Source organism: Vipera berus, assembly GCF_964194415.1.
Source record: "Vipera berus genome assembly, chromosome: 1".
Taxonomy (NCBI): Eukaryota; Metazoa; Chordata; class Lepidosauria; order Squamata; family Viperidae; genus Vipera; species Vipera berus.
Window position 1 is genome coordinate 319,943,743 of NC_138202.1, and position 22,116 is coordinate 319,965,858.

Below are 22,116 nucleotides of genomic sequence, written 5' to 3' on the forward strand. Positions count from 1 at the left end.
TAAAGAATTACTAACACTTTTTCTAAAATAAAATGTGGTTACCTTGCCTGCTGTTGAGGTGGGTGCTGAGCACACTGTCCATTTTAGAGCATAGATTAACAGAGTTGGAAGGGATCTTGGAGGTCATCTAGTCCAACCCCCTGCTGAAGCAGGAGATCCTGACCTATACCATTTCAGACAAGTGGCTGTCTAATCTCTTCTTAAAAGGTTCCAGTGATGGGCACTCAAAACGTCTGGAAGCAAGGCATTTCACTGGTTAATTGTTCTCACCGTTGGGAAATTTCTCCTTAATTCTAGGTTGCTTCTCTCCTTGCTTAGTTTCCATTCATTGTTTCTTCTCTTGCTTGTTGGTGCTTTGATAAAAGTGAATTAACATCATTACACTGACTAGCACATCAGTTAGCAGGAGTTCCTGCTCAAACGCATATTAGTAACCTTAAAAAGAAATAAAGGACGATGCATAACAGGGGGGGAAAAAACCTGATTTTACACTCCCAGAAAGTATTTGAGGCTCGTTCCTAAAGAAGAATTCGGCACTAAGCTCCCTTTGATCTCTTTCCAAGAACCTGGGTTTAACCGCCCCCTTTGAAAAGCGATTATAGCATAATTATGTCCTATCGGAGGACCCGTATCTATTTTAATAATAAGCAACATGCGCAGAACAAGCGGATGAGACAGCTCCTGGGCAAGATAAATAAATGGAAGTTGCTAAGTCAGGTTTGCCGATGATTTGCTGTTTCTACTACTACAGTACTTTAGAGCTGCGTACAAGGTAGGCTGAAGCTCGAGACTTTCAGGCCCTGCTACTGCACGGATGCCTCCCGTTTCCGGTGGAAGAGAATCCCGAAGCTTCCCTTGTTCATTCCAAGGAAGGACGCGCCTCTAAGCTCCGCCTCCCGGACTTGCCTTGCTCTGTTGCCGGTAGACTCGAGCCGGTGCGCAATTCTGCGAGCACCTGGGGCGCGAGGCGGCTGGCGCCTCGAGCAGAGGTGAGGAGCTATGGCCCCCTTTATGACTTGTGGACTTCAACTCCCAGAATTCCTGAGCTCTCAGTTGAAGGCCACAAGTCATTAAAGGGGGCAGTGGAATAAATCAAGAGGAAACAGGGCGAGCAATAGCGGCCCTTCCCCCCCCTTCCCCCTTATATTCACACCTCATGTGTGAAAAACTGGCGCTTGGATACTTGGAACTACCGTATGCACACTTTCCATCAGACCAGGCAATCCGACCACCTCCTCCGCCTGCAGCTGCAGCTGCAACATTATTTTAGCCTAAAGTAAAAACACGTTAACGCTGCACAGATAAATATGGCCACCGCTCAGGAAACATTTTCATGCTTCTTTCCTAGAACCTGTCTTGGGACTAGACTTTGTGGTGTTCTCTGTAACATATCCCAGTATGGACGATGGAAGTAGAAGTCCCACAAGCCTGGACAGAACTAAACTGAGAAAGGCACCAAACTGTGTTTTGCATTATCTGTCAGATAATGTGAAGTGCTCATAAATATTCAGACACTGTCCTGGTTAAAATTTTATATATATAGGGAGTATATAAATAGTATCAAATAAGCATTGTTGGATCTTAGAAAAAAATATCCAGTGTCTATTTTTCATCTTACTGCACTTCATAATTTTTACAGATCTGATTTTATAAAGATAAAAGAATTTATACAGTCCTTTAAACCTACCAGAGCTACAGTTAGTAATATTGAAGGTGCCCTTTTTTGGTTATGTGTATCCATTCTTTTAGCCTGCTATTTTTGTATTTAGATGCACAATTTCTTTATAATAAATGTTGTACTATAAAAAAGAATCTCTCATCTAGAGTAAAGAAAGCTGTTTTCTGCCAAAGTCTTCTCTTCGGTTAGAGAACAAGCTTTTACCTTATTTTTATGCCTCCTTTTATGTCATCTGTTTTAAACAACTTTAAAAGTGGTACTACTGTAACATTATTTCAGGCTTGTATATCATCCATATCTGGATCTTGATTGCCAGTAGGTTGGACAGCACCTTGCAACAACTGCAGAATGCTCTGCGATGAGTGGGGGACCCATAGCAGAATGGAGGAAGATGGTCAAAAATGTGTTCTGAACAGGAAGTTTTTAGACTCTTGCATTTGTAAATAGTAAATGATATGTTTATTAGCTTGTTGAATGTCTCTTGTATCTCATCAAAGTTATTAAATTTTACCATTCACACTATACCATTGGTTTGATTTTTTTTAATAAGATTTATTAAAATTTTAAAAATAACAATCTTTAGAGCTTAATAAACAACATGTCTGGGTTTATATATTTAACATTAACTTCTTCAATATAAATCTATTCAGTACTGCACAATTCAGTATTTTTTTCCTTGATCCTCCTTCCCCATATTTTTTCCATTTCCCCCTCATTAGACAATTACAATTCTTGGTACTATTGATGTATACAAAATTAGATATAGACAGCTTCATCATATTTTACTAAGGTTATACAAATAATATCAATTCATAAGTCAATATCCTGTTTTTCATGTTTTTATTAAAGTTTGATTTCTCATCAATATTTAAAGTATTTGTCATTTATGATTTTCTCAATATTACATTTATATAGCTAAAAAATTTTATTCATACCAACCCTCTTATTTTCAAATTTTCCATATCAAAAGAACAAAAAAATTGCTATTTTAATTCTAAATCATATCTTCCATTATAAAAATCTAGTTATATCTAAGGGTCATCCATTCTTTTAGTTATATTCAAGCAGGTATATTAAACAGATAGAGCCCCCTCTGATGGGTCAAATCCTCTGTTTTTTAAATCTAACTCTCGCTTTCTTTCTTTGCCCAAGTAGCTTTCCAGGCCAAGGCAATTACATTGCCCCCAAAATTTCTATTTTTGTGAAAGCTGCTTGGCATGAGAAAGACAATTTAGGTAGAGTATTTTTTGGGGGGGAGGGGAGGAACTCTGCCCATCCACATTTCCTAAACATTTCCCTTGCCCATTCTGCTCCATTTTCTAGAATCTTCTTCCTTGTCATCAAGTGTATTTTGGAGAAAGGAGTAAGGGGTTGAAGGGATTTTATTATGCTTAAGGTTGATGTTAGTAATATTGATATTAGTAGTGATACTTTGTAATCTTTGTTTATGTGCAAGCAGCTTTGTAGGTGCTTTATATTGGGAAATTAGTTATATAAAAACAAATGTTTCATGCTTTAGGTACAGGTGATTGCTTACATGAAAAGAGCATGGTAAGGGGAGGGGGAAAAGGAGTTATGGTGGAGCCTGGGTTGTTGTGTATGAGTCATCATCTAGGAATTATTTTTCTGTACCTTTTGGTTCCTAGTACCAAGACCAGATCTCTTTGTTCTGGAAAGGTATAAAAGATGGAAGACATCTTTCCTGGTTGTTGCCTTCATCTCTCTACCAGCCACGAAGAGAGATGTGGCCACCCAACTCTATTTTGATCAAAATAAAAGTTGCTTGCTGAAACCTCGGCTCAGGAGTTTCTTTTGGCTCTTTTAAATTCCTGAGTAATGCTGGGGCAATTGTGAGGCTAAGTGTAAAACTTTACAGGGTCATTTGTATTTTCATTGTTATAGGTAGGTCTTGCAGTATTTTATTTGTATATGGCAGTTCATATTTCCTTTCTTCTATCTCTTCCATCTCTAGGTCCATTTCTTCTGCTTAATCCTCTGGTTTTTGGTATGTTTGTTCATACTTTGTAGTCGTTATCTGGGAACTTTCCAGTTGTAGCTTCAATTTGGAGATTTGGTCATTTATATCATCTAGGTTATTTTTAGTCTTATTATGATTTCTTTTTATGTCCTCTTTGTGTGCAACAATTGTTTGATGAATTAGCTGGAGAATATTTCCTTCTGAAAGGTATTTGTTTTTTCTTGAGGCATTATTCCTAGAAATCTTCTAGAGTCACCAATCTCAGTAAGAGTGGAATAAAGTTTCCTCTAGTTTTCTAGTCTTTATATGTAGCCTTTATAATCTAGTCCTAATGGCAGTATTTTATAGTAATCCTTTGTCTCAAGTATCCTGAAAATTATCAGTCAGGCAAGGTTGTAATCCACAATGCTTCCAGTGTTCAAAATGTTCAACCTCCCCGCAGCCAAACATATTCAAAAGTCAGATTTTTCTTTCTCTTCCACTAGCTCTTGAGATGAAAAGTCCAAGCTCAATAGGTATTTATAGTCCAAGAAGGTCAGGATGATAAATATGCCAAAGTACCGTATATACTTGAGTATAAGCCGACTCGACTATAAGCCGAGACCCCCAATTTCACCCCCCAAAACTGGAAAAAGTTGTTGACTCGAGTATAAGCCGATCCGCCGTTCTGCAAGCCTCTGCCGCCAGCAGAGGCTCGATCCGCCATTTTGCAAGCCTGAATACACAGGAATACCCTGTGTGGCCGCGGCTCTCGGGGAAGCCCTGGCTGTCCGCTTCCTCGCTCCACGCTGCCATTCGGGGCCCGCGCGTTCCCCGGGCAAATCGTGGCGCCCAGCAGGCGAGGAAACACGCCCGCTCCAGTCGCCCCCCCTTCCCTCAGGAGACGCGAAGCAAGTGACCGCCCGGAGCTTACCGAGGACTTGCTTCGGTGCTTCCAGGATCGCGCGCACCTCTCCCAAGCCGCCGCCGTCCGGAGACCTGCCGAAGTTTGGGGAGGTTTGGGGAGGTGCGCGCGCACCTCCCCAAACCTCCCCAAACGTCGGCAGGTCTCCGGACCTCTGCGCCTTACCTGCCTGCTTCTTTCCGCAGCGGAAAGAAGCAGGCAGGCAGGGCGCGGAGGAACGGAGACCTGGCGACGTTTGGGGAGGTTTGGGCGCCTCCCCAAACCTCCCCAAACGTCGCCGGGTCTCCGTTCCTCCGCGCCCTGCCTGCCTGCTTCTTTCCGCTGCGGAAAGAAGCAGGCAGGCAGGGCGCGGAGGAACGGAGACCTGCCGACGTTTGGGGAGGTTTGGGCGCCTCCCCAAACCTCCCCAAACGTCGCCGGGTCTCCGTTCCTCTGTGCCCTGCCTGCCTGCTTCTTTCCACAGCGGAAAGAAGCAGGCAGGCAGGGCACGGAGGAACGGAGACCTGCCGACGTTTGGGGAGGTTTGGGCGCCTCCCCAAACCTCCCCAAACGTCGCCGGGTCTCCGTTCCTCCGCGCCCTGCCTGCCTGCTTCTTTCCGCTGTGGAAAGAAGCAGGCAGGCAGGGCGCGGAGGAACGGAGACCCGGCGACGTTTGGGGAGGCGCCCAAACCTCCCCAAACCTCGCCAGGTCTCCGTTCCTCCGCACCCTGCCTGCCTGCTTCTTTCCGCAGCGGAAAGAAGCAGGCAGGCAGGGCGCGGAGGAACGGAGACCCGGCGACGTTTGGGGAGGCGCCCAAACCTCCCCAAACGTCGGCAGGTCTCCGTTCCTCCGCGCCCTGCCTGCCTGCTTCTTTCCGCTGTGGAAAGAAGCAGGCAGGCAGGGCGCGGAGGTCCGGAGACCTGCCGACGTTTGGGGAGGTTTGGGGAGGTGCGCGCGCACCTCCCCAAACCTCCTCAAACTTCGGCAGGTCTCCGGACGGCGGTGGCTTGGGAGAGGTGCACGCGATCCCGGAAGCACCAAAGCCTCGGCCGCGCACAAGTCCTCGGTAAGTTTTTTTTGTTGACTGGAGTATAAGCCGAAGTGGAATTTTTCAGCCCAAAAAGTGGGCTGAAAAATTCGGCTTATACTCAAGTATATACGGTATTTGCCGGTTTAGAGGTCTTTCCTTGGATCAAACGAAATGACTGCCATCTCTCCATGATCTACAAGGCACCCCTCCTTCTTCATCGCCTCTTCGAGGTGACTTTAGGCCCTTTTCATGGCGCCCAGCAGGGCGAAATCGGGCACGGAAGGCAGAACCCTGCCTTCCTGCATCTGTCATACCGCAATGCAAAACCAGAAGTCCACACTATACCATTGGTTTGTTCAAATTGTATGTATATCTTGCCTGTTATTTACTGAAAAGCATCGAATAACATTTTAGTCTTTATGATTAAAAAGAATATTGGCCCTAGGTTGCTGTGCCTATTGACCTAATTGAAAAGTGTACTTTAATTCCAATAGAAATAATTTCTTGATGAACTTTCCCTTTGCTGGGTAAGTTTTCTTATAGCAATCTATAGTTATCCCAAAGCAGGGGTTCCTGCATTTTAATTCTCAGGGCTCTTAGACTGAAAGTCTTTTTGGTTTTCCTTCATGACATAACCTGCCTTTTATCACACCAGCAGATACATTCCCTGCCATGAGGATTAAAAGGCAAAATGGGGATGTGCTGGTGCATCTTGGACCCAAACATCAAGCCTGTCCTGAGGAGTTAATTCGGCAACGCTGTGGTCACAATGGCTGTACTGAGTACTTGATCCGCTGGAACATACTTTGCTTAGATAATGGTAAAGAAAACAGTGTTGAAGCCCCTTCAGCTGAAGGCAAAAAACAGACAATCTTGATGTGGATGTCGGCAGAGGATATATATGCCAACTGTCCAACATTGCTAGGCAAGAGGAAGCCCAAGGAACAAGTGGTGGAACAGAATGTATCTAATTTATTCCCTCCTGAAGACACTTTAGATGAAGCCTCTCTTGCAGAGATGAAAGCTGATGTCAGGAACCTGGTGCAGCGAGCTTCCTGGCAACTAACAAGCACCCCTGTTCCACAGTCATCCATACTGAATACCATCCATATACTCAGTGCCTATGCCAGCATTGGCTCATTGTTGACCATGTTCAAGGAGACTGGGGCCCTTACTCTTCTGATGAAGATGCTGTGTAATGAGGAGAAGCATATCCGTTGTAGTGCTGGGAAGATGCTGAGAGCTTTGGCTTGTCATGATGCAGGTATGACATCTTGGGAGATGCCCACAACTAATATAAAATTCTTGCCTAAGGTATTAACAAGTATTTAGATATACAGAAATACTGTATACAGAAAGTTAGTTCTAACCCATTAATCGTAGTGATTTGAATAGACCTCCAATCCCACCCTTAATAGAATTAGAAATCTTAACTGATTAGATATTGATAAATGCTTCAGAGTGGTGATTAAGCCACTGGGGCAAGTTTTGAGTAACTGTTGTCTATTAAAATTTAATTTATAGTTTACAGTGATGAACATACATCAAAGTTTTCAGTTATGACGTATTCATAAAATAAAGCTGGTAGTCAATTCAGATTAACATTCTACAAATGTTAACTTGTTTTAATTAAAAAAACTGGTTCAGAGCAAGTGTATTACAAGTATAAGTTGATAAATGTTATAAATTTTCTCATATATGGGGAGTCTTTTTAAAATCATTCAGTAAATTGTACCCTTTTGTTTTGATGGAATGCCATGGTTGCAGATTATTTTTATGTTTGGGCAGGTTTCTAAATTCCAAACTGGTGCTTGTAATGATTGGACTCCTGAGGAAAATAAGGAGGGGGAGACTTTTTAGAATTCTCATGTCCCTGTAAATATTTTTTTATACAAGGTGAGCTGCTGTTCTACTGGGGCATGAGAACTCTACAAGACTACTAATAGTTTGGGTATGAGATTACCAACTCTCTGTGCAGCCAAATTGATCAGAAGCATCTTCCCAAAGAATCAACAGCATTGACCCTGACAGCTTCTTGAATCTATAGAAGGGGTGAATAAAAGTGTCTCCATTGCTTAAACAAAATTACTAAAACTCTATGCTGATAAAGACATGCCAGTTATTGAAGTGCTGATTTATAATCCCAATGGTATCAGTGGGATCTTGGAGTCTGAGTGGACAATCACTTAAATGTGAGCCAGCAGTGTGCTTCAGCTGCCAAAAAAGCCAACACAATCCTAGACTGCATTAACAGAGGGACAGAATCAAGATCTTGTGAAGTGTTAGTATCACTTTATAATGCCTTGGTAAGATCACACTTGGAATATTGCATTCAGTTTTGGTTTTCATAATATAAAAAAGATGTTGAGACTCTAGAAAGAGTGCAGAGAAGAAGAATAAAGATGATTAGGGGGCTGGAGGCTAAAAAGTATGCAGGAATTGGGTATATCTAGATTAATGAAAGGAAGGGCTATGGGTGGCTTGATAGCAATGTTCCAATATCTATGGGGCTATTCTACAAAGCACCTGAAGGCAGAACAAGAAGCAATGGATGGAAACTAATCAAAGAGAAAACCAAGCTAGAAATAAGGAGAATTTTGACAGAACAATTCATCAGTGGAATGACTTGCCTTCAGAAGTTGTGGGTGCTCCAACACTGGAGGTTTTTAAGAAGAGATTGGATAACCATTTGTCTCAAATGGTATGAGATCTCCTGCTTGAGCAGGGGGTTGGACTAGAAGACTTCCAAGGTCCCTTCCAACTTTATTATTTTGTTATTTTGTCCTAACTTGCAGGTCATTCTGTTTAAATTTGTTTATACTATGAGGCTTTGTTCATAGCTCTTTGTGAGCTAAAAATTTTTGCTTCTACCCTGTTATGGGATTAGATTTTTAAGACTGTTGGAGAACAAGTAAGGAAAGAACATATAAGGGGTTTTTTTTGGTTTTTAGGAAGCAGAGCCTATGTTCTCCTGTCCCTGAGCCAGCAAGATGGTATTGAACAACAAATGGACTTTGATAGTCGCTATACCCTTCTTGAGCTGTTTGCAGAAACAACATCCTCCGAAGAGCATTACATATCTTTTGAAGGGATTACTCTTCCTCAGGTACTAATTGACAAAAGGTTTTGGCAAAGGAGTGTGGCCCTCTTTACTGATGAGGCATTTTCAATTTAAAACCTGAATTATAAAGAATTCCGAGTCAGTTGTAAAGAGAATGTAATCTTCAGCAGCTGGTGATAAATATAGAAGCTGTACTTATCTTGCCTTTCAGTTGGCAAGCTTAATGTGGTTAACTAAATGAGTTTTGCATAAAGAAATGACACAATTTTATCACCTGCATTTGTCATTACCTATAATGACTGGTATCTGATGAAAATAAATGGCTGACACTTACTTTTGCTGCTAGCATCTTGTTGATGTCAAATAGCTACAGTTAGGGAAACCCTGAACTGTTCTCCTTTTAGTACCCTATCCCCTATATGTCCTCCCTAAATTATAGTGAGTAAAATTAATAAATGGAGGGATAAAAAGACTGTACAAGCCATGATGACATTTGATTGGCAAGCTACTAGAACTCAAGAATATGTCAGATACATATTAAAAGGTGAAAGTTTTTATGGGGTGAGCTGTAAGCTATGCTGCTTTGAGGCAGTAGCAGAATTATTGGCAATGGACATGATCTTCTTGTTTCAGATTCCAGGGAAACTGCTGTTTTCTCTAGTAAAGCGTTATCTATGTGCTACCTCTCTCATGGACAAACTCAACATCACAGAGTGGGAAGATGAACAGGAACATTGCATGCCCTCCAGTGCAGATTCAAAGAGAAAAAAGAGAACGCAATGTGAATTTGACTTCAGCATGGCTATGGCCCACTTCATTGCAGAGTTAATCCAGGTTATGGGATGGAATCAGAATCAAGAGCTTTGCTCACTCAGACAAAAGAAACGATGTCAGTCAATCTTCCAACCCCAAATTCCACCCCGTGTCACCATCCCATCAGCTGCAGAGGTGCCCCAGAAAGAACACAGCGCTTTCAAGTTGCATTCAGCCTTTCCTAGTCGTAAGAACTACGTGGAATATTTGCGAGAGAAGTTGGTGCGTGGCATGCATGTGCGTATGCTGGAGAATTATGAGAATGTCAGTGCAGGAGATGAGGGCGAGTTTCTTCAGAGCAATAATGGCACACCACCTGTGCAGGTACTACAGTCTGTGGGAGGGCAGGGACATCCTAGTGATGAAATGATATTGAAGAAGTGATACGAAAAAATGATTTTTAGGAATCCTATTGAGTTTCTCAAATTATTGTGTTTCCTAGATTGGCATAAGAAGTGCATCTATATTCAAAGAAAGCTTGTAGCTTGGTTGATAATTGTTTTGTAAGGCACTTGGTATATTAGCCCTTGTTTATAGGGGAAGAATTTTTTGTGTTGTGGAGTTTATGATTCTAGACCAGATCGTAAAGAAAGCAATCTGTAAGCACCCTGAAAACAATGTGGTAATTTCCAGATTCATGGCATTTTATAGCTCTATAATTTTCCAGGTTTATTGGGAGTCTCTGGGCCGTACATACTGGGTTCATTGGCACATGATCGAGATTGTTGGTTCATCGAGAAATGCAGAGCAAAAAGCCCAGGAAAAGGTATCAACTCTTAGAGAGCTTCTGAGACAAAACACAGGTAAGATTCTGCTGGGCTCTTAGATACCCTTTCACTAAATTGCTAAGTTACTTTAAGTGTGTTCTCTGCTTATGAGCTTCAGTTTTGTTGTTTATGCCAAGCCTGTAGACCAGACATGTCAAACACAAGGCCCGGGGGCCGGATCCGGCCCGCGAAGTGGTTTCATGTGACCTGTGAAGCCATCCTGGAAACAGTGAGGGAACGGCCCCCACTGCTTTGGCCCTGGCCCAGAGACCCTTCTTCTGCCAGAGTCGCCCAGATCTGTCCCACTCCTGCCCAGGCCCCCATAGGCACCCTTGATGCGAACGATGTAGAGCTGGCCACGCCCACCCAGTAGGCCATACGCACTTTAGCCACGCCCACCCAGTAGGCCACGCCCACCCAGTAGGCCACGCCCACCCAGCCCCCTGAGGGCAACCGCAATGCTGATGCGGCCCTCAATGAAATTGAGTTTGACACCCCTGCTGTAGACCGATTTCAGTTTTCTCAGTGCTTACTTTGCTGTTCAAGCAGATAAAATGCTGAAATAAAGTTTATTGTCAGTCTCCCATTATTGGGAGGAATCATGGTTTAATGATAGAATATGTGTTCTGCATATTAGTGCAGTATATATGTGCAAATTAAAAAGGGAGCGTGTTACAGATGATAGGGCAGAATTTTCTGTATCTTAAGTCCTGAAGAGCTTCTTCCAGTTCAAGTAAACAATATGAATTAGATCAGCTTCCTAGGTCCCTGTACTTCTTTTGCCTATTTCTGAGCAGGTGAAGTTCACAAGTCAATATATTGAAGGTGAGGAAGAAGCTAAAATTTGGTCACAGTCAGTCTTGACCCTTCAGCAAACCTCCTCTCACAAATCTCAAGGCATTCAGAACTGTTGTAACTGGATGGGGTTCAGATATCTGATATAAGAATCAGATATGGAGAGATGCTGCTTGTGATGTGATATTTATTTTATTTATTTTAATTCCATTTATATCCCGCCCTTCTCCGAAGACTCAGGGAGGCTTACAAGCTTAGCAGTAGCCTTCATTCTATGTATATGCCTGCTTATTAGGGCATATGATTAAGGGATATAATTAGCTTTCAAATTGTGCCTAAACTGTAGGTTCTTTCCTCCCTGATTGCATGTGGCACTTAGATACAGTTTACAATTGATGCAGTTTATATATCCCTCAACACCAGAACCAGTAAAAGAGGAAGTAAAGACGAAGCAGTTCATATAGTGTTGATTTCTGGGCTGATGTACTAAAATGTTACGGAAAACAACCCTGGAATCTATAGCATCATTCTATAGCTGCCTAGAGTAGTTGTTCAATAATATTAACAACAACAACAACAACAACAACAACAATAATAATCAGGGAGGATTTAATTCAAATTACTTAAAACTTAGATTCAATGCTGTTTTCAACTCTGAAGAGACTTCGGTATTTAAGTCCAAGCAGTCTATACAGGTGGTCATTGATCTAGGACTTAACCTATTAGGGTTGGGTGACAGCTGTTAAGGGAGACCCTTGCTTAACGACCCCCACTCCTTGCTCTCCCTGATGCAATCATTAAACATATGCGCAGATTGTTAAGCAAACATAGGGTTCTTTAGGGATGGGGGAAGGCCCTGGAAGATCTAGTACAGGCCTAGGCCCACATGTCCTGGGCTTCCTAAGCCCCTCCCCCCACATCCTATGGTCTCTTTTTCTGTCCCTCGGGGTCCCCACAGCCCTTGGACCTGCTCCCCCCCAAGTCCCCCAGGCTTTTTTCACACCACTGGGACCCTGCATGGCCTGGACCCTCCGCCACCCCCGTCACCCATCATGCACTTATTATTTGAAGATCTCTGGAACTCTGGAGCTTTCTTTAGCACTATGCAGACCATGTAAGGGAAGCAAAAAGGGGCAGTACATCCTGGGCCCCAGAGTGGCCTCCTGGAAGCAACCACCATTTCTGCGCAACTGCAAGGAATGGCAGCTGCTTCTGTGGGAGGCAACTGCATGATCCAGGGACAAGTAGCCTTCCCTCCTTCCCCATTGTAGGGTCCTGAGATCTTCAAAAGGTAAGTGTGTGATGGGTGATGGGAGTGTGGGGTACAGGACCAAGGCCTACCCAGTGAGGCAGGATGGGAGGAAGAGAGGTGGGGGTCCACTGCAGCATTCCTGTGATCAGTCATAAGAGCAAATAATTGCAGAAATGCTGCAGCAGCCATAACTTCAAGATGGAGTCAGCTTTGTTGTAATTTTGAATGGTTGCTAAGTGACTGGTTGTTAAGGAAGGTCTACCTGTAGTATGAATGCAATACTGCTAACTCAAATTATTTAGACTGATGTGCTAGATTGTCCTTTCCTGGCCCGATTTTTCAGGGGATATTTTGCCTGGCATTCACACGCCTGTGTGAGAAAAATAAGGCTTTAACATTCTGCATTTGGGCAAGTAAAAAGTAGTTGTTAAAAATGGAACAATTTTCCTATCACAGATATCTGGGCATCTTTCTTGGAGGTGTATAATGAGATTTCAGCCTTTCCTTGGGAAACAGACCAAATTTAAAATAAATGAATAACAGCAAAACAGAAGCTTTTAAACAGAATTTTCTATGTTATATATAAAGATTAAAAACAATGTGTCTTAACATAGCACCAATAACTATGTCATAAATTAAAATTCTAAAGCTAGACATTTAGGCTAGAGTATTTAATAATAATAATAATAATAATGATAATTTTATTTGTATACCGCCCTTCTCCCGAAGGACTCAGGGCGGTGAACAGGGCAAACATATAAAAATACAAAGATACAAAAGTTAAAAAAGAATTAAACACAATGCCCAAGCTAAAACAATAAATAAATATATTAAAAACCACAATAAAATCCCAACCCATCCCCCATCAGGCCAGGCCGGCTTGTTCGAACAAATAAGTCTTCAGATCGCGTCGGAAGGAGCAAAGGTCGGGCGCCATCCGGAGCTCAACCGGCAACCGATTCCATAAATCCGGGGCGCCCACAGAGAAGGACCTTCCCCTGGGGGCCACTAGACGACATTCGCTGACCGGTGGCACCCTGTTTCTTCCCAAAACATCAGGCTTTCTGAAGCAAAAAAAGAAAAAAATATTTTTCCTTTCTTTCTGGTTTTCCCTTTTTCCCCAAGAATGCCACACTTTTACCTGAAGCTGTGAGGAAATCGATGATCTTCCCAGCCTCCATTCCCTGCTGAGATGAGAAAATGTATTTTCTTTGTTTGAGCTAACACAGTAAAGTTAATTTAATATTGATGAGAAAGTTAACAGCACAATATTATTAACTTTGGGGAGTAGTTTAGACTTAGTTATTAACTTCAATGAGCTTACCTTATATTGGTAAAGTTCAGTCTCAACTTATTTAACAATGTATTATTTTTCTATATTGTAATGTATTGGGCTTGTTTTGTTAAGGGAACATCACGTGGGTAATTGCTGGGAGGTTGCTTGAGCAGGGAAGCTGGCTAACGGCTCCCAGCTCCTCAGACAACCCGTCTCCAGCGCCGCTATTGGTTGCCTCTAGGGCGGCAATAGGTTGCTTTAAACCTATTGGCCGCTGTCTAGAGGCCAAGGTATAAATTGCTGCATTCGCAGCCCTGTTCCTCAGTTCAGATCCTGCAATCAATAAACAATGATCTTTTCTGAACTCACTCGCCTCATCTTCGTCATTAAGCAATGAACCCAGTACATAACATATATATTTACTTTTTAATCTGTTTAGGATGTATATATTTGATATATTTACTATTTGTATGTTTTTGTAATCAGGATATGGATGAGGTAAGCCCAGCTGAATTCATTTATGTAATTGATTATTAAAATATGAATATATTTACTAATTATGTATGTTGGTTTCTCATTTTTCATTATTTTCTTAGCTGCTACTTTAATTGTACATTAATAGGATAATATGTAGGAATGCCTACATACCTATGTAGAAATATCTACATATGCATATGTAGGAATAAATCAGATTGAGTATAATGAAGATTACTTTTAAGTAGGCATGTATGAATTTAAGTTGCAATAGCTATAGAATTAAGTTGCCTATTAACATGTAGCAGAAAGTCCTATTATGAGATTTCTGTTTTGATGGCACCATTTAACATGAGTGTCTCAAGAAACCATATAGCCATTTTTGTTTATTTCCAGTTAACCAGCCGAGATATTGCCAACCTCTCAAAGAATTATATTCTTTACCATGCCTTACGGATCATTTGACTAAGGACTGTGGGACTCTAAGTCAAGCTGAATGGTGGGAGCTACTTTTCTTCATTAACAAGCTTGAATTCCATAAATATCACGAAGTTGTTCATTTTATCCAGCAGAATCAGAAGGTAAAGAACCAAGAAAAATCAATCCAATCAGAAAGGGATTTCAAGCTAATTCCTAGTTGCTTAATTTTATGTGAGGACTCATACACTGTCTAGGCTGCATTGTTGCAAAAAAGCAATTGTATTACAAGGTCAGTAGCAGCATATCTGAAAAGTATTTATGTATGCCTTGGGTTACATTCTGTAATCAGAAAGATAGATACTGGGCCCTAAATCTTTAATATTTAAGATAAACCCCCAAACAAACTGGATCTATGTGGATAGATCCAGAGTCAGTGAAGCTAATTTAAGACACCAGCTCCAAATTATTTGCATACAGTTTTGAATTTTCCAAAGATCCAGTTTTCAGATCACCTTCAAAGCTTGTCAAAGGTTGACAAGTTGCTTGCTGGTAATATTAGGTTGTCTACCCCTAACAGTCATCCAAATTAGCAAATCATAGATAACTTTGGTGCTCTAGACTCAAGGGCCAAATTTCCAAGCTGGATTAGTGAACTCTCCTAATCTTCTGATTTTGTGGGCTTTTTGTGTGGTTCTAGGTAACTGGTAATAAACTGCAATAGGAACTCTGCTTTTATTCTCTCTGCATTTCAAGCTATCAAGACTAAATGAAGAGGATCTGATTCAGATGTGTGTTTCAGTAGAACTGGCTCAGGAAATACTGCAGCTCCTGAACAAGCATTGTCAGGGCACCACACAAATTGAACTGCAGAACTCCCATGTCTATTTCAAATATTTCTTTACCAAGGGAGGTACAGAGCACAACTGCACAAATGTAGAAATGCTCTCTGCAAATTACGATGATGACCTTTCTGAAGCCATGAAGTCCAAAAAAACAAAAGAAGATACACTGCCTGATAGAGTGTCTTCTCCAACTCCATTTGCAGTGAAGGAAAGTGACAGACGACTGATAAACAAATTTCTCAAAATAGAAGAGCTCTCTTTCCCAGACACATTGGATGAGAAAGTCAAAGGTAAGGGCCAGGCAGTATCAGGCATATTAATTGATTAGAGGAACTACAGAACTTAGTTGCATTGTGAATTCCTAACTCTCTCTCTGTAATATACTGTATCTATGCTTTGAATTTGAAAATGAAATGATTCAACATATAGGTTTCCATTTTATAGCCAAGTTTGCTATTAGAACTTGATTTGATATATCAAGACTCATGGCTATTAGCAGCCAATAAAATATGTTTTGTATTCATGTACAATATTCTGTGCCTCCCACTTTTGCTCCACATTATTGACTGCAAGTGACAAAAAATAACAATAATTGATATCAGAGTCACCTTGTGGTAAGATGGGCAACAAACATATTTACGGTAATAAATAAAATAAATCAATAAAAATTGATATCCTACTTCAGATTCACCATTATTAGATTTATGGAGTTAAAGAGATCCTAAATAAACTTCAGTTTGTTTCCTGTAGGGTTTGCATAGTATTAGAGCAGACTGAAAATTTGCAACAATTATTTTAAAGCACATTTCAAATTTTGATAACGTTATGAGCAGTCAAGCAAATTCTGTACTGGGGCTGAGTTTCCCACTGCACAAATTGTCTGGCATATCTGATTTAGCCAGTTACAAAGCCCAATTATAATGGTGTTTCACACTTTCTTGAGACCTCCCCTCCATCCTATGACCATTAGAGAGTCACATGGGGCATGGAATATAGTAAAAATAAGGAAGGTGGCCTTAGCTATATTGGCATTCCCCCAGTGCTGTTCCAGATCGCAATTTTAGAGACTCCATTAATAACAGCAATAACAGATTAAATGTATAGCCCCCCAAGTCTTAGCAATTAGGGATGGTTTACAAATTATTTAAAACATTTTAAAACAAGGAACAATATAAAAAACTCAAAATGGCAGACAAAACAAACATGGATGGTATTCCATTGTAGGAAAAGCAATAGGTTGGTGAAGTAAATGAGGAAGTATTGTTATAATTATGTAATAAGAATTGCTATGACTTCAAAATACAAACTGTCTTGCTGTAAATAATATTTGAGTACTTCAAGAAGGTAACAGTATTTATATCTGTTAGAAGATCAGTAATAATATTGTCTTAAATAATAGAGAGTCCACTGCACACTGTAGGTTGCATGTTAAACCTAGTTTTTGTGTCAGGACAATTGCAGTGTACTGTGATGTTGGAAGAAATTACCTCAGTTCGTTGCCATGGACATATCACTGTGGTTGCTCTTTGGCTTACTGGCACCAACCATCTATGCAGGGAGGTAGTTCTTGTTAGATTGGCCCATTCCATGTGTCTGATTTAGGTTCCAGAGGGAGCTTTGGGTTTTCCCTGAAATTGTGTCAGGCAGTTCATCTGAAGCTTTAATTGCAGCCTGGAATAGGCAGGTGACAGGATCTGGACTGGTTTGCTTCTATGCAGCCTCTCTCTCTGCACCAATTCCTTGGTTCTTCAAGGAGCTCCAGAAGATGAAGTGCAAGAAGTGATGCCTAGAGTATCTGTGAAGAAAGACAAAGAGTGAATCCAACCAAACATGAGTGAAAGCCCATATGTGGACCTATATCATGGAAATAAGGGGCGGGGGCGAAATTCCCCTGCTATTATTAATTAAACCAGTAGTTGCTCAGAGGCCCTGTTCAGAGTAACATACTCCCTGTTTGGTGTGGGGGAGAGCTGCAGGATCATCTGCAGAATCAGGAAGCATTTCAGTTATGTACTCCCAATGTTTTACCTCCCCAACCAGACTCTGCAGCGTTCTTTAATCTTCATGACATTAACATCACAAAACTACTGAGTAGTCTGCAGACAAACAGTGTTTGGAAGGAGATGGCAGTGGTGCTCCAATGCTGCCTCTCTGACAAAGGTACCATTTTTGAGGAAACTAGTCATGAGTTTCTGGTAAATGTGCTGATTCAGAAAGACTTGACACAGCAGGAATCTGAAAAAGAGATACAACTGGGAATGTTAAGGTAAGGCTACTATGTCTCAGTAGTAGTAATGTATGTGTTTTAAGTGTATACGTTCCTATTTGGAATTCCTAGAGATGAAGTGAACAATAAACGGACTTCCGGCTATTGGATTTAATTAAGTCAACCAGTATAGCCAATGGGAAAAGATTATGGAAGTTGTAATCTAACAATTGTACTGTAGTACAATTATAGCAACACAGATACCTCTCTTTTCAGTACAAGGTATCTTAAATTCCATCTAGTCCAGTATTCTCACCCTGACAGTTTTCTTCAGAAAGGGAGGTGATTTGATGCCTTGCAGATGTTGGACTACAACTCCCACACCTTTGGCTAGGCTGATTGAAATTGAGGACTGGACTACCGTATTAGGATTGTTAGGAGATGAGATATGTTCATTTGCTGGTGAGCACATTTAGAATTATGTTACTTGGTAAATTAATGTATCATGAGGGTTTTCCAAATGAACCGGCAGTACTCTGATTTAGGCTACAATTTGAATCTACAGAAGGAGTAATCAAATTCTTTCCTATATTTATCAGGAAAGATTAATGCTGCTTCCATCATGCAAATATGGTAAGGATGTCTTTTACAAAATGCAAACCATTTTAGAACATGAATAAAGGAAATTAATCTTTTGGAACAATCTGGAAACGAACAAAAAGGGTGGTGGGGGGGAAACAAGCCCATCCAACCAATGTAAAATTTGCCTGAATTTTGCTTTTCCCACCTTCTGCAGTTCTGAAGAGTAAGGCAAAAATGTCCACATGCAATGTGAATATAAAAAAAGTTAAAACTTCTGGAGACAGAAAAATGCTTTTTGGTGGCTACAAGACTACTTGCACTTGTCAGTTAGATTACAAGGTGATTAGTATAAGAATTAGTCGCTTTTGTTTTAATATGTATTTTCAAAGTGCTTTTTCTGAAAGAAGCGACTTTTCTTTTTTGATCCAGGCTTTTGAACAAGTGTTTGGATAGTTCATGGAAGGATGTAGTACCCTGGCATAAATGCATTGAACCTTGCTTGTCTTCCATTAACAGCCACATAAATGATCAAGAGGTGAGACAGTAGAAATCTAGGAGTACCAACCAGAATCCACATTTATGGTGTGGTCTGATAGACCATTACCTGCTTGTTATTCCAAGCATTTATACGCATGTCTTTTTCACCAAAGAAGAGGTGAAATGCATCTTGCATTTTTTTTTTGGTCTTTGTTCCAATCTTTTGCAAACAGTGATTTTTTTAATATGCTGAAAACTAGTACTCTTTGTTTGCTTTTATTATATTTATTGCTGAAGTTGCTTCTCTGCTTCTGTTTTGCTCCTGTAATATGTTTTTTGCTTTTATATTTTAAATGGGTTTTTGTTAAGTTTTATAGTTGCCAGTTCTGGCAATTGTTAAAAAAAATGAGAGAAAATTATTTAGTTAAATGAAATGTAGAAGTCAGATAAGATCTGTAAATGTATTTTTAGAAAATGCAGAAAAATATATTATTCAAAATTATACTGCCTTGATTCCTTAAAATCTCCTTTTAATGAATTGCTCTTTAGAACAGATGTCTGGAGCTTGTAATATCTTGAACTAAAGCTCCCTTAATGCTTGCTGGTCATTGAAAATGGGCAACTTATGCTAAGCCACAGGTTTCTTACCTTTGCTTAAAGGATTTCTTTTCTGAGGAACAATGGACCTAAGATGTATTGTACAGCAAATGCATTCCATTCCTAAGAATGAGTTGGGGAAAGAGGCACTAAAGCCATATAGAAAACCTTCAGGGACTAAACTATTCATGCTTTGTGTTTGCAGATTGTTCAAGAGTTCATTAAATTCTTGCACCGTCTGGCCTTTGACAACAAAGACTGTGCAGTTGTAATGTGCTCTTCTGGCATCAAGGAAGCCTTGAGCAAAGTCTTGGAGAAACACAGCTCCAGCCTCTCTCTAGTGACAGAACTGAGGGACCTCATGAATAACTGTGAGAAGCCAGCTAGCCTCTATCAGAAGATGACAGCCAGCATCCTGGCTGGCTGCATCCAGGTGAATCTTTTCTTCTTTGGAAAAGAATCTTTTCTTCTATGTCTAACTTCGGGGAGCAGGCTGAGGATCATAGCTTCTTGGTAACATGGTGCTCAGATTTACCTCTATCCAAAGGAAATTTAAAGCAATCTCACAGGCCTTCAGAAACCCTAATCCAACTTTTCACATAAGTCAGATTACTGCTCTTATACAGTGCAATCGTTGACAGTGCTGGCTGGGAATGAAGGGATGTGAAGTCCAATATTTCTGAAAGAATCGCCTCTAAGCCTAAATATGGGATTCCTTTTTTCAGGTGCTTTTTTCTAAAAAAAAAAAAAAAGGTGCCGGAACTCACACATGTCATACAACCTGCCTTGCCTATCCTACAAGGTTCCTGAATCTGGACCGTAAGATGCCCTTGGAACTTTTTAAATTCTACCCTCAGTTTGGCCTGCCCCTTTAATTGTATGGCAGCCCCCTGGAAATCAGCGAGTAAAATTTTGGAGGGCTGAAGGGAAATGCGGCGTTTGCTTTTAGAGCCGATTTTCCTGAGAGTGTCCCAGGACATTATGGAGACGGAGGACCCAGAGTCCACCTCCATCTCACACGGGACCCCCTGGATCTTGACCCAGATTTTGATTTTGGGCTGTAAATGGTGGATGGCCAAAGTTTTTTGTTTGGCGAGGATGGATAACACTGAGGGCTGGGAGGTTTTATTGGCAGGGAGGGGAATTTTGGTCCTACCTGCCGGAATTTCCTCAAGTTCGTGGAGGGTCTCCCGGTTCTGGCTGCGGCACGCGGAGCGAATATGCCCGGTCTTCCCGCATCCGTGGCATTTGGCATTTCTGAAACGGCAAGTAGTTCTGGCGTGGGCTCCGCCGCAGCTGGCACACTTTGCCCCGGGCCCGGTGGTGATGGTTCTTTGGCCGGAACCCCCTGGCTTGGTTGGTCTGCGGTTTCTTCCTTGGTCGGTGCTCATCTTGTTGAAACGGGGAATGATGGCGTCGACACCGGCGCCGGCCTCCGGGGATTCGCTGTCTGGCTCCCAGGCCTGATGGACTGACCCGGTGGGTCTGCCTCTGAAGACAGGGGAGCCCTCACGATGGCTGTCCTTGTAGGCCATGATTTCTAGTGTGAGTTCAGCGAGGTCCATTGTGGGCTTGGCCACCAATTTCCGCTGGAGCCGTTCGTTTGAGAGACCGGCGATGATTTGGTCTCTAATACGGTCCTCCAGGTCTGGAAATTGGCATCTGCGGGCGGCGTGACGCACCCCCGCGATGAATGCTGTGGATGCTTCGCCCGGTTGCTGGTGACGGCGAGCGAAGTGGAGCCGCCAATATAATTCGGACCGTCGCAGCATAAAGTGCTTGCTGAGGCGGTTGGTCAGCTCAGCATATGGAATGGTAGCGACGGGGTCCGGGCTGCAGAGTCCTACAGCGATGTCGTAGACGGCAGGACCGCTGAGGCACAGTAGGGCTGCGGCTTTGTGGCGGTCCTCCGTTATCTTATTGACAACGAGGTAGCTTTCGACTTGCCCCCAGTGCGACTCCCATCCCTCGGGATGCCGGACGTCGAACTCCCTGATGTGTCCTAGGTTTGCCATGGCGTGGGTCCACGGTACTGTCCAAGCTGCAGAAGGGTTCCTTTGCCCTCAAAGCGACTTCAGCAGTGACTTAGCGGCAGGAGGGATCGGAACTCCTTCTAACGTGACTTAGCTCAAGAGGCAGCTCTGTAGTACCGGGATCCCATCCTCGTCGCCAGGTGAATTGTCTCACGAAGGACGAGAGGGAGACGGTCGGCAAGGTTCAGACGTTTATTTGGTTTCAGCTCCAGACAGCTGACAGGCGAACACAAACCGGCTTATATAGGGAACTGTCAAAACATAACAACCAATCGGTGAACCGTGCTTTCCTGCCGCCGGGGCGGCAGCCAATAGCCTTGCGGCAGTCTGACAGCTCTTGGGCTATGTTACTCGGCTGCTAGGGGAATCCTCCAGCTGAGCGGCCGGCTGGCTGGAGGACCTGTTTGGGAACTATCATGCTGACAGCTCCGGCGGCTGTCAGCTGGATCGGTCTTGGCGCATGCGTGATTGCTCCCGGCAGTTCTTTTGACAGCTGTCACTGTCGATGGCTGCCTGCGGGTTTGTGCGCATGCGTTGTTTCTTCCGGCAGCCTTTTGACAGCTGTCAACTGTCAACGGCTGCCGGGTTGGGGTTTTCCCAAGATGGTTGAAGGCTCCCGGGGGTTTGGTATGTATCAGTTCCATCCAAAAAAGGTGCCGGAACTCTGTTCTGGGCATTCTATGACAAAAAAAGCTTTGCTTTTTTCCAATGTAACTCTGTGATGTTTGGCCAACTCTATACCTTGGCTTTTTTTTTCTTTTGTCTCCTCTCTAACATACTTTACAGATGATTCTAAATGAGATAGAAGAACACAGACATAGCCATCAGCCTATCAGAGTTCCACTTTTTGATGTATTTCTGCATTATCTTTGTCATGGTGAGCATATTGTTAGTGTTGGAGTTTTTAGATAATTCATTCCTTCAGAAGTTCTTCTAGCTTCTCTCCCACCT

At 42.2% G+C, this 22,116-nt stretch overlaps 1 protein-coding gene across 2 annotated transcripts in view; it reads left to right on the top strand.

The window, feature by feature from the left end:
* The first annotated feature begins 693 nt into the window (after positions 1 to 693).
* CUL7 (cullin 7) overlaps positions 694 to 22,116 on the top strand; it is a 49,112-nt gene continuing 27,689 nt past the window's right edge. For both annotated transcript variants that reach the window (XM_081322448.1, XM_081322447.1), the window contains exons 1-11: positions 694 to 772; positions 6,226 to 6,834; positions 8,522 to 8,676; positions 9,265 to 9,768; positions 10,112 to 10,247; positions 14,405 to 14,589; positions 15,182 to 15,560; positions 17,311 to 17,536; positions 18,488 to 18,593; positions 19,338 to 19,565; positions 21,952 to 22,042. In XM_081322448.1, coding sequence (XP_081178574.1) covers positions 6,243 to 6,834; positions 8,522 to 8,676; positions 9,265 to 9,768; positions 10,112 to 10,247; positions 14,405 to 14,589; positions 15,182 to 15,560; positions 17,311 to 17,536; positions 18,488 to 18,593; positions 19,338 to 19,565; positions 21,952 to 22,042 — 2,602 coding nt within the window. In that variant the 5' untranslated portion in view covers positions 694 to 772; positions 6,226 to 6,242. The remainder of the gene's footprint in view (positions 773 to 6,225; positions 6,835 to 8,521; positions 8,677 to 9,264; positions 9,769 to 10,111; positions 10,248 to 14,404; positions 14,590 to 15,181; positions 15,561 to 17,310; positions 17,537 to 18,487; positions 18,594 to 19,337; positions 19,566 to 21,951; positions 22,043 to 22,116) is intronic.